The sequence below is a fragment of the Lampris incognitus genome, chromosome 10 (genome assembly GCF_029633865.1).
Source record: "Lampris incognitus isolate fLamInc1 chromosome 10, fLamInc1.hap2, whole genome shotgun sequence".
NCBI lineage: Eukaryota > Metazoa > Chordata > Actinopteri > Lampriformes > Lampridae > Lampris > Lampris incognitus.
In genome coordinates, this window is record NC_079220.1 from 2,176,161 (window position 1) to 2,188,966 (window position 12,806).

Consider the following 12,806-nt stretch of genomic DNA (forward strand, 5'->3'; position numbering starts at 1 on the left):
ATAATGTCTCTCTCCTGATATGTAATGTCCCTGTCCTGGTATATAATGTCTCTCTCCTGATATGTAATGTCCCTGTCCTGGTATATAATGTCTCTCTCCTGATATGTAATGTCTCTGTCCTGGTATATAATGTCTCTGTCTTGGTATATAATGTGTCTGTCCTGATATGTAATGTCCCTGTCCTGGTATATAATGTCTCTGTCCTGGTATATAATGTCCCTGTCCTGGTATATAATGTCTCTCTCCTGATATGTAATGTCCCTGTCCTGATATATAATGTCTCTCTCCTGATATGTAATGTCCCTGTCCTGGTATATAATGTCTCTCTCCTGATATGTAATGTCTCTGTCCTGGTATATAATGTCTCTGTCTTGGTATATAATGTGTCTGTCCTGATATGTAATGTCCCTGTCCTGGTATATAATGTCTCTCTCCTGATATGTAATGTCTCTGTCCTGGTATATAATGTCTCTGTCCTGGTATATAATGTCTCTGTCCTGGTATATAATGTCTCTCTCCTGATATGTAATGTCTCTGTCCTGGTATATAATGTCTCTCTCCTGATATGTAATGTCTCTGTCCTGGTATATAATGTCTCTCTCCTGATATGTAATGTCTCTGTCCTGGTATATAATGTCTCTGTCTTGCTCGGATATCACTGTGTCCAGGTATATAATGTCTCTGTCTTGCTCGGGTATCACTGTGTCCTGGTATATAATGTCTCTGTCTTGCTCGGATATCACTGTGTGTCCCGGTATATAATGTCTCTGTCTTGCTCAGATATCACTGTGTGTCCCGGTATATAATGTCTCTGTCTTGCTCAGATATCACTGTGTGTCCTGGTATATAATGTCTCTGTCTTGCTCGGATATCACTGTGTGTCCTGGTATATAATGTCTCTGTCTTGCTCGGATATCACTGTGTGTCCTGGTATATAATGTCTCTGTCTTGCTCGGATATCACTGTGTGTCCTGGTATATAATGTCTCTGTCTTGCTCAGATATCACTGTGTGTCCTGGTATATAATGTCTCTGTCTTGCTCAGATATCACTGTGTGTCTGGGTATATAATGTCTCTGTCTTGCTCAGATATCACTGTGTGTCCTGGTATATAATGTCTCTGTCTTGCTCAGATATCACTGTGTGTCCTGGTATATAATGTCTCTGTCTTGCTCAGATATCACTGTGTCCTGGTATATAATGTATCTGTCTTGCTCGGATATCACTGTGTGTCCTGGTATATAATGTCTCTGTCTTGCTCAGATATCACTGTGTGTCCTGGTATATAATGTCTCTGTCTTGCTCAGATATCACTGTGTGTCCTGGTATATAATGTCTCTGTCTTGCTCAGATATCACTGTGTGTCCAGGTATATAATGTCTCTGTCTTGCTCGGATATCACTGTGTGTCCTGGTATATAATGTCTCTGTCTTGCTCAGATATCACTGTGTCCAGGTATATAATGTCTCTGTCTTGCTCGGATATCACTGTGTGTCCAGGTATATAATGTCTCTGTCTTGCTCAGATATCACTGTGTGTCCAGGTATATAATGTCTCTGTCTTGCTCAGATATCACTGTGTGTCCAGGTATATAATGTCTCTGTCTTGCTCAGATATCACTGTGTGTCCTGGTATATAATGTCTCTGTCTTGCTCAGATATCACTGTGTGTCCTGGTATATAATGTCTCTGTCTTGCTCAGATATCACTGTGTGTCCTGGTATATAATGTCTCTGTCTTGCTCAGATATCACTGTGTGTCCTGGTATATAATGTCTCTGTCTTGCTCAGATATCACTGTGTGTCCTGGTATATAATGTCTCTGTCTTGCTCAGATATCACTGTGTGTCCTGGTATATAATGTCTCTGTCTTGCTCAGATATCACTGTGTGTCCAGGTATATAATGTCTCTGTCTTGCTCAGATATCACTGTGTGTCCTGGTATATAATGTCTCTGTCTTGCTCGGTTATCACTGTGTGTCCTGGTATATAATGTCTCTGTCTTGCTCAGATATCACTGTGTGTCCAGGTATATAATGTCTCTGTCTTGCTCGGGTATCACTGTGTGTCCTGGTATATAATGTCTCTGTCTTGCTCAGATATCACTGTGTGTCCTGGTATATAATGTCTCTGTCTTGCTCGGTTATCACTGTGTGTCCTGGTATATAATGTCTCTGTCTTGCTCAGATATCACTGTGTGTCCTGGTATATAATGTCTCTGTCTTGCTCAGATATCACTGTGTGTCCTGGTATATAATGTCTCTGTCTTGCTCAGATATCACTGTGTCCTGGTATATAATGTCTCTGTCTTGCTCGGATATCACTGTGTCCTGGTATATAATGTCTCTTTCTTGCTCGGATATCACTGTGTGTCCTGGTATATAATGTCTCTGTCTTGCTCGGATATCACTGTGTGTCCTGGTATATAATGTCTCTGTCTTGCTCAGATATCACTGTGTGTCCTGGTATATAATGTCTCTGTCTTGCTCGGGTATCACTGTGTGTCCTGGTATATAATGTCTCTGTCTTGGTATATAATGTCTCTGTCTTGCTCAGATATCACTGTGTCCTGGTATATAATGTCTCTGTCTTGCTCGGATATTACTGTGTGTCCTGGTATATAATGTCTCTGTCTTGCTCGGGTATCACTGTGTGTCCTGGTATATAATGTCTCTGTCTTGGTATATAATGTCTCTGTCTTGCTCGGATATCACTGTGTGTCCTGGTATATTATATCTCTGTCTTGGTATATAATGTCTCTGTCTTGCTCAGATATCACTGTGTCCTGGTATATAATGTCTCTGTCTTGCTCGGATATCACTGTGTGTCCTGGTATATAATGTCTCTGTCTTGCTCGGATATCACTGTGTGTCCAGGTATATAATGTCTCTGTCCTGGTATATGTCTCTGCCTTGGTATATAATGTCTCTGTCTTGCTCGGATATCACTGTGTGTCCTGGTATATAATGTCTCTGTCCTGGTATATGTCTCTGCCTTGGTATATAATGTCTCTGTCTTGCTCGGATATCACTGTGTGTTTGGTGGTAAAATCCGTGGGTTTGGATGGTAACTCTGTGCTTATGGAGGGGTCGAACTCGCAGATATAAAACATATGAATGTGCAGTTCTTCTTGTCATCTGTGTTCTTGAACCAGTCTAATACCTGGTCCGTGTGTTTCGTTGGTTTATATATTGTAACGATCATGGATGAATAGGCTCGGTGGCCCTTGGCTAACGGGTGGGACCCCTTAGTCGACTGGTTAACGTTGTGGCTTGCGGAGCGGGAGACACGGGTTTTTATGTTTACTCAGATGCCAAGTCGAAAGAGCAAGACAGCGAAAAGAGGGCATTTTGAAAAAAATGTGGTGGCCTGGCGGCCTGTCCAGGGTGTCTCCTCGCCTACCACCCAGTGACCGCTGGGATAGGCTCCAGCATCCCCCCGACCCTTAGAGCAGGATAAGCGGTTTGGATAATGGATGGATGGGTGTAAAGAGGTAGTAAAGAGGAAGTCAGCAGATAAAAATGAATCAAAGCTGAGAAGAAAACAAGGAGGTGACAGGCCTTTTATCAAAGTCTATCTTTAAAAGTGAATTAAAGAAGATGTCGAGGCACCAAACCTGAACCCAGTTAGGCAAGAATTCATACGAGTCAAAGAAAGTTGAACCAGTTCATCTTTCAACTTTCTTTGACCTTCTCACCTGGATTATTGAATGTGCATAGAGACGATTCATACAAGACGCCGTCTGTAGATTCAGACTGAAACTCCATCCATCCATCCATCCATCCATCATCTGAACCGCGGATCCTGCTCTCAGGGCCGCGGGGATGCTGGAGCCTATCCAGGTTGAGGTTCAACAGCATTTCACCAAACTTGAATCCAGTATTAAATCTGCAAATCAAATGCAAATCTATTTGAATCCTCTACCCAAGCTGTTGGGTAAATCATATAAGCACCACCTAATTATTTATTGATTCACAGATGTCTGGGTCCATTTTTGTGGCTTGACTGTGATGATGACAGAATGAAATGAAATGAGGTGTGCTGCCAGTGTGGGCATAGAAGAACCCGCACTGCACCATCACCTTTTGAATCCACATTAAAAACTTAATGACCTTTTGACAGAGGTGGACGACCTGGCTTCAGAAAGTGAAAGTCCTGCCACGTATTTGCTCCACCCATACACTGCGCCAGCTGAATTTCCTTAGCACAACTCCTCAGCCAGGTAGCGTGAATTAAGCTCGTTTAGTGAATTGCTAGAACAAATACCTGGCTGGACTTTTACTTTGTGAAGCTGGGGTGTCCACCTCTGCCCTTTGACGATACCTGAATGTGGGCTTAATACTACGCCATCGCAACTGATGGCACTTATACTAGAACACAGGTTTGGATTCAGGGGAACAGAAGTTAAACGAGAGATCGGTTCACCATCTAGCTCCCAGACGAGGGCGTGAATGAAGTGAGTTAACTGCTCACCGCTGTGACATGCCATCGTGATAACTGACACCACGTGAGAATGTTTGTGCCACTGTAATTCCGACATCTGTCCATCTATCCATCCAGTCCAACTTGTTCACAGATTCCTTTGCAACCAGGAAGTTGTTTCTGGAGCTGCTGTGGTTTTACAGAGCGTAGTATTTAAACCCTGATGAGTCTGTCCAGGAGCCACAGACGCCTCCATCCTTCATCCTAACATGCAGCTGACGGGCCTCTTCCTCCTCCTCACCTGGACTGTGCTCCAGACAGGTAAGCTGCTCTGCTTTCAAAACCTCAGTCTGGAAACAGATTCACAAAAAGGGTTCTGAGGATACATTTTAAGAAATAACCACAGAATAAATTTTGGCCCGGGTGAAAAACTCACAAGTATCAAAAGTACCATTTATATGTTAAAAGTACACCAAAATTAGTTAGTTACTTAATTATATTTAATGAGACATACTAGCAGTAGTGGTTTTAACTGTGAAGTTAAATAGTGATCACTGGTGTACAAAACGTATACCAGCAAAATAAGTACTAAGACCTTCAGGGGTTAAAGAATACTGTGTGTTGGTGGAGATGTCATTCATGTATGGTCCATGTAGGCTGGGTGATGGGGAGCGACTTCATGGATGGTTGGATGAGGGTCAAGGGTCAAAGGGAGAAGAATGGGAAAAAAAGAAGGCGAAGAGACATAGGAAATGAGACGCCAGAGAAGGAACACAACTCTAGGTGCTTATAACGTAGGCCGCTCATGCAGTCAGTTGTACATTGTGCTGGAATTAGGATGTTCAACCGCGAAGGCTAATCTGGAAGGAATGTCAGAGATTTGCTAGCCACAATGCCACATAATAAGGGATCCTAGGAAATGAAACTTTAAAAAATTTTGAAAAAAAATTAAAAATATAATATGAAAGACCAGGGGTCGGGGTGCTACAATCTTTTTTAAGATTTAAGATGGTGCACTTATGTTTATATGTTTATATTTTGCTCTTATTTCTATTTCCTATGTTATCTTTTATATCTATTTGTTCCTGTTTTTCTTGTTTCTCTTTGTTTCTATTTTCTTGTTATCTTGGATCTTGTTAGTTTTTATTTTGTTTTTTCTTTACTAGAGCATGAGTGTCTGTAATAGGAACCAATTTCCCGTCGGGGATGAATAGTGTTCTCATTCTGATTCTGAATTTTTAAGAAAGCTCTCAAGTGCAATTCCAAAATTTCTGAATAACAGTATCATCTCTTAAAAAATTCTCAAAATAAGGCCACAGCATAATATGAATTAGACTTACCATTATTGTATAAAAGAGACCACATTTTAAAATGTCATTAATTAAGAAATCATTTGTGTCATCATTAATGCTGCCTTTCTGGCAGAAGAAGAACATTGACGTTATTGTAGAGGGGGGTAAATGGGAAAGGCTATTTAGGGCAACTAAAACATAGTCTACTTAAATAAGTAATGTTAAGTATAGGAAAAGATTCAAACACAGGTTACTGTATTTTGCCTTAAGGTGTAATTAGTGTAACTGTCAGATTTGCTCATTTTCAATGGACATGAGACAAAACTGCTGTCTGTCATGGCAAATAAATATCTGTAGTGACAACCTACACTTAACACCCCATACAGTTTAAAACACCTATGTAATTATCTAAAATGTGTTTAAAGGAATGAAATTACACACATACCTTTTCACTGTAACAATTAAAAGCAAGTAAATTATCCTAAAGTTAAGAAAAGATAGCCAACTAATTGGAGAAGATTCAGGAATCATTTATTCATTAGTACGACGTTCTGAATCAGCTTTAACCTGCAATCAAACAAATCAATCTGGAGATAAACGTTTGAAGTGTTTCTGATGTGTAGGCTCACATGCTCGTCTGGGTTGTTATTTAGCTAAAAACATGATTCAGATTGGCTAACGTTAGTTAGCTAAAAACATGATTCAGATGGGCTAGCGTTGGTTAGCTAAAAACATGATTCAGATTGGCTAACGTTAGTTAGCTAAAAACATGATTCAGATGGGCTAGCGTTGGTTAGCTAAAAACATGATTCGGATTGGCTAACGTTAGTTAGCTAAAACATGATTCAGATGGGCTAGCGTTGGTTAGCTAAAAACATGATTCAGATGGGCTAACGTTAGTTAGCTAAAACATGATTCAGATGGGCTAACGTTAGTTAGCTAAAAACATGATTCAGATGGGCTAACGTTAGTTAGCTAAAAACATGATTCAGATGGGCTAACGTTAGTTAGCTAAAAACTTGATTCAGATGGGCTAACGTTAGCTCTATTGAGCCGCCGCTAGAGCATCTATTTATGTTTTATAGTGTCAGTGTTCATCATCCAGTCAGGATATGATGTAAATATAGCCACCACTAGACCTACTTCCAATTACACTTAATGACTTAATGACAACATGCCCTTGTTATAACTGAATAATGAAGATTCATATGTGAAGATTTTAGAGGCACACCAGTCTGTGCACCATGAGGTGGGGGTAAAGGAGAAATCTGAATAGAGGCAGACCAACAAAAAGCTGCCGTGAAATAAATACTCTGAATACCTTTTCAACATGAAGGAATAAGTCTTTTCTACGGCTTATTTATTTATTTGCACGCACTTATCAACCAGCTACGGCTGTGACCTTTGACCTCTTTAACAACTCTATCATGATGGTGAACTCTATTCTTTTTTGTTCATGTTTTATTTAACTAGGTACTCCACTTGACATAAAAACATCTATTTCAGTTCAAACTGCTTCGTCACGTCAGATACGGAACAAGGTAAAGACTGGCTCTCATTCGTCTTCTTGTTGTTGTGTGTGTTTTCAGCCGAGGCTCTGCAGTGTCATCGGTGTACAACCCCGGCATGCACCAACACAACTTCTGTTGAATGTGACACAGACAGTCCAGTCTGTACCTCCTTCACCTCAGGTAGGCCTCGCCACTCCATTACATCCGTTACTGCATCCGTTACTACATCCGTCACTACATCCGTTACTGCATCTGTCGCTACATCCATTATGACATCCGCTGCTTCATCCGTTACTACAACACTATAATATTCTCTAAATTAATGTATGGTTACATATGACATCAATATGACATAACAGGGTTACAGTCGGCCTTCCTGTTTATGGAATTGAGAACCTGTTCAATTACACCCAAGAATGACTGAGTCGATCAATAATTTGTCTTTATCTCAATTTTCTTTCCCATCATCTTTTCTCTTCTTCCCAGTGACCTGTTCAGGTCTTGCTAGCTTGGTAACTGTGACCAAATCCTGTGTGAAGTTATCGAGCTGCACCACTCCTCTGAACCAGCAGACGGAGGTCTCTGTGAACTTGGGCTTCGCACAGAACACCCGCAGCCAGCTCTGCTGCAACACCGATAACTGCAACTTCCAGACGCTGGCCAGTAAGAGCCACCATTGACCTTTGTATTAATAGTGTTGGCCGTCATTTCTTTAATGTTAAAGTCTTTTTTACTTTTTCGACATAAATTGCCACAAAACTGTGCATGGCGTGGTAAAATAAGCTAAAATGAAAACATTTATGTCAGTGTAACTTCAAAAGGTACACCATGACACTGACCTGTCTATACTGACATTTGCAACTGACAAGATTCATTCCAATGTACAGGCATGAGCAGCATTAGCATTTTAGCTGATCAAAATTGCTTCACTCTTTGACCCTGTTTACACTTGCTTTTAAAATGCGTTTTGGGGGATCGGATCACAAGTGGACAACGAGACACATTGCCGTTTACACCTGTGTCTATCATGCGTCTCCAAATGCGTCCTGCTGACCTCTTGTGATCAGATTGCGTGACTCCGAAGAAGAAGAAGATTTCCTGTTACGTCCTTGTCAGGGACGCATCAGGATGCATTAGCATTTACACTACAAAAGATATGTGGTCAAATGCGTCCCAGACCACCTCAGCAATTAGTCTGAGTAACTGGTTCACAAAACGTTTTGGTGGTCGTTTACACTTGTATTTAGCGCTGTCCACTTGTGATCCGATCGCAAAATAACGCATTTTAAAACCAAGTGTAAACTGGGTCTTTGACTCTCTGACACGCAAACATGCAAAGTAACACCAAATCGATGGTACCAGTTTCCAGCCTGATCCTGACTCAGCTGCTGCTGCTGCTGCTCTTCAGTCTGCAGCTCGTCTTTGCTGCCCTCTGCAAAACCACGAAATCAACTTAAATGAAACTCTTAATTGGATTCATAATTGGTTTGGATTGCGTTCTAATTACACGACATGATCTAAGTGTAGTAGTATCTAAACAATACCCCCACACATAATGGTGTAAAGTTAATTGGTTATTTACTTGAAGTTCGTTTAGTTTTAAATCAATATAACGGTTAACTGTTGTTTGTGCCTATAGTAAAATGAATGAGTCGTTACCGTGTAGCTCGTTTTGTGGAAATGTGATTTATTTACGAGAAGAAACCTGCTAAAGGACAATAACAGCATGCTGTGTGATCAGACGAGTACGGCCCGCTAGCAAAGCGGCACCTACAACCGTGATGAAGAGAAATCCTCTTCATCATGGGTATGAAGCGTAAACTATGTGAGAAATGGCATTTCCAAAAATACTGTAGGTTCTAGCGGCCCCCACCATCAGCTGACCATTCCACCAACCACTTCAACCGCAAACTGAATGAAACGTTACGTAGTGTAACGTGCATGGATAAGAAGACACGCTGGCCGCTGGCTCGCGGGTCTGACCCTTTAGTCTAGCGGTTAGCGATGCCACCTGCGGTGCGGGCGATGCGGGTTCGCTTCCCGGCTGTGGCGGCAGTTCCTGTGGTTGCGTTGTCCCCCGAATTCGCTACGGTATATTTCTCAAAAACCACAACAGCTATGAGTGAAAACTCGATCCGCACGCCTCTCCTGAAGAATCTGAACGACTGACAGTGTAGACTCCTAGCTGAAAGTAGCCCAAACAAGCGTGCAGAATAAAGAATACAGAATGGGGGGAGCACGAGTGAAATACAAAAATACAGCGGAACCAATCAGATTGCAGTATTTCCTCTGAGCGCTTCCAAAGAGCTGGACCTGGTTTGGTTTGTTCCGCTGTGAACAGTTTGGTGATGGCCGAGTCTGACAGCTTTCTGATGGTGAGACGTTTCTTCTGTATTCTTGTTTTTTTCTCTTTTCCCATCTCAAGGTCCTCTATGCCAGCAGAATGGGAAGCGGTGCCCATCTTGTGGAAGTTTGGCCAACGCCGATGCTGGGAGTTGTAACTCCACCATGTCCTGCGCCGGCTCAGAGAACAGCTGCTTCAGCGGCACCAGTGAGTTCCAGCCGTCGACGGGAAGGGTTGTGTTTTTTTGTTTTTTTACGGTGACGTCACCTCACATCCGGTTTCCTGACCAAGCAGCAGTTCTCTCATAATTACTTCATAATTAGCAGCATGGGCGGCACGGTGGCGCAGTGGTTAGCGCGGTCGCCTCACAGTAAGAAGCTCCTGGGTTCGAGCCCCGGGGTAGTCCACCCTTGGGGGTCGTCCTGTGTGGAGTTTGCATGTTCTCCCCGGGGGCTCCGGTTTCCTCCCACAGTCCAAAGACGTGTAGGTCAGCGGAATGTGTGGCGGCCTGTCCAGGGCGTCTCCCCGCCTACCGCCCAATGACTGCTGGGATAGGCTCCAGCATCGCCGCGACCCTGAGAGCAGCATAAGTGGTTCAGAGAATGGATGGATGGACGAATTAGCAGCGTTGCAGGGTAGGAACAAGCGACCTATGGGGTAGTTTTTTGGTGGAGGACAGTCTCTGCACTCCCCCCATGGATGTATCTACTCTAATACATCCATGACTCCCCCCCATGGATGTATCTACTATAATACATCCATGACTCCCCCACATGGATGTATTATAGTAGAACTGGATACCGGATATAAAAATGGCGCCCGTTCATTCCTGAGAGAATCGCTCGCCTGGCGCATACGCCGATAAAGTTTCTGGCTTCCGGGTTACTTCCGGCCAGAGCCCTAGAAAGAGAGAGTTACGTCACTGAGGGGGTCAGAACGCGAGAGGGTCACGTGGTTCATGTAGCCAAACGAAGCTTGGCGGGTCATTTAAATGAGCTGCCTAGCCGCGATTTCTGCTAACTACTAACCAATATTTTCCGATTTTTACATTTCTATATAGATATAGATATATTCCAACGTGACACCTATTCTATGCGCATGTGTACGAACATTAAAACGAATATTTTGTTTGAAATTGACGAGCTGTCACGCTTTAAATTACATCGTTAATTTGATTCAAACGTGCTTGTAAAATGGTCATCATTAAAATGTCAACTGTAGCTTCTTACCTGTAAATTAACCTTTGATTAATGCGAGAAACACACCTTCGCCATGGAAATCCTGTTGCCCCGGGTCGCGCTGTCTGGAACTATCTGGGGCTCCCGTGATCCGCCATTGCTGTTAATTGGCCCATTGACGTCTACGGAGATGACGTCACTCTCTCTTTCTCGGGCTCTGCTTCCGCGTACATGGGGCCCACTGAGCATGCGCAGTAGTGTTACTCCCATCATGTCTATGTATAGGCTACGAGAACGGCTCGTACACAGCCGTGCCGTCATGCAAAAGAAAAAAAAAGGATTTTTCTGGGCTTTGGAAATTTTTTTAGAAAGCTCAAAACCCCATGGCCTAAAAATATACAATACAAAGAGTAACAACTGACCATGATTATAGCTGCAGGCGTCCTGCCAACAGTTTACAGGCGTCTCCTTTACAACGGTGGTGTATGGGGAAAATGCTTTTTGGGGATTTTTCGCTGCAGTACCACGAGTGACCACTGGAAAAATTGTCCGGTTCTACTATAATACATCCACGACTCTCCTATCTCCTGGCTCGTGGCATTTTGATTGGTGACGAAGGTCAAACGTCATATGATGACGAGACACCCGAGACACCAGATTGTCGTTATTTACACGATCGCTAGAGGTCGCTTAACTTAAAAACCTAACTATAGGTCGTAATTAGCTACTTGAACAAACGATGTCATTTTTTGGTGGAGGACAGTCTCGTGTGGGTTCAAAGCTGCCATGCCAGACTACATGAGACACTACCGACATCTCTGGACAGTGCTGTTTCTAACGTGGACCGTCGGTCTTCGGTTGTCTCCACAGTTTCCTCCAGTTCCAAGGTGCGGCAAGGGTGTATATCCAAGAACCTGTGTACGATGCCCGCCACCACGGAGTTTCTCCTGGATTCATCAGAGGTCACCATCACCTGCAGGGCGCCGTGGAGCCTGAAAGTCAACGCGGGGCTGCTCCTCCTTGGTCTCTCCGCCCGTAGATTTCTTTTCTAGTGGCGACATCACATGCACATACATACGTCTTGCTAGCGTGAGATTCCCACCACTCTGTTTCATAGTCGTCGTTGTTGTTGTTGTTTTATGAATCTCTTTCTGATCTGTTCATCCTGTCTTCATTCCTCTCTGGCCCTGTTCACACTTGGCATTAAACTGCTCGAGTGATCAGATCACAGCCAGACGGGTAAACACACCCAATATATATCTAATTATACCCGAATTGTTGTGTTGTTGTGTTGTTATTCTATGTTAAGTACACTGAGAGAGGCACGAAACCGGGGTCACATTCCATGTACGTGCAAACCTACATGGCCAGTAATCAGGATTCTGATTCTGATTCTGCAAACAGCCAAACCACCTGCGGAGGAGGCCAGAGAGCCATGTAGCCACGTTGGTGTTGAAGTGTGAACACATGCGCAACCATAGGCGCAATTACGTAAACTGTAATTTACACATCTCCCACTAACATGACATATAATAGCTGTAGTCTACAAGAGTATTCAGACCTGTGAGAAGAAAACACACACGTGTGTGTGTGTGTGTAACTTTGTTAAAAGAAACACTCAATGGTAGGGAAAGTGCTCAACAAATAAGGATCAAAATAATCCAGTGAGTCAAGGAAATTCTTAATAGACAGCTGACAATTGCTTTTGGCATGAAACAGGCTTGTACTGTCTCATAAAGAATTTACTTGACTCTCTGGATTTATATATATAAATAAATAAATAAATATATACGAGTGTGTGTGTATGTGTACCACTAAACAAATGTTGATGTTAATCCGTGGTCTTTGCTAATAAGCTGCTACACTGTTAGCATGTGCTGTGTAGACTGTTAGCATAAGCTGGTCGTGACGTAAATCCTCAGTTTAATTAAATTCTGTTAGGTTATAAGTCATGTATAATGATGTATACATTTCTTCTGTGTGTATTTTAATAATAATAATACTAATAATAATACATTTTATTTGTGGGCGCCTTTCAGAGCAATCAAGGACACCTTACCGA

General features: G+C 42.6%; 1 protein-coding gene across 1 annotated transcript; it reads left to right on the forward strand.

The window, feature by feature from the left end:
• Positions 1-4,659: 4,659 nt before the first annotated feature.
• Positions 4,660-12,019, forward strand: LOC130119251 (phospholipase A2 inhibitor gamma subunit B-like). The gene is made up of 5 exons (XM_056287697.1): positions 4,660-4,740; positions 7,301-7,402; positions 7,709-7,885; positions 9,648-9,773; positions 11,615-12,019. The coding sequence occupies exons 1-5, from the start codon at positions 4,689-4,691 to the stop codon at positions 11,794-11,796; spliced, it is 639 nt and encodes a 212-aa protein (XP_056143672.1). The 5' UTR covers positions 4,660-4,688; the 3' UTR covers positions 11,797-12,019.
• Positions 12,020-12,806: the final 787 nt, after the last annotated feature.

Coding starts and splice junctions, on each gene's coding strand:
- LOC130119251 (XM_056287697.1), top strand. CDS start 4,689: ATGCAGCTGACGGGCCTCTTCCTCCTCCTCACCTGGACTGTGCTCCAG. Junction 4,741..7,300: donor CTGGACTGTGCTCCAGACAG/GTAAGCTGCTCT, acceptor GTGTGTTTTCAG/CCGAGGCTCTGCAGTGTCAT. Junction 7,403..7,708: donor CTGTACCTCCTTCACCTCAG/GTAGGCCTCGCC, acceptor TCTTCTTCCCAG/TGACCTGTTCAGGTCTTGCT.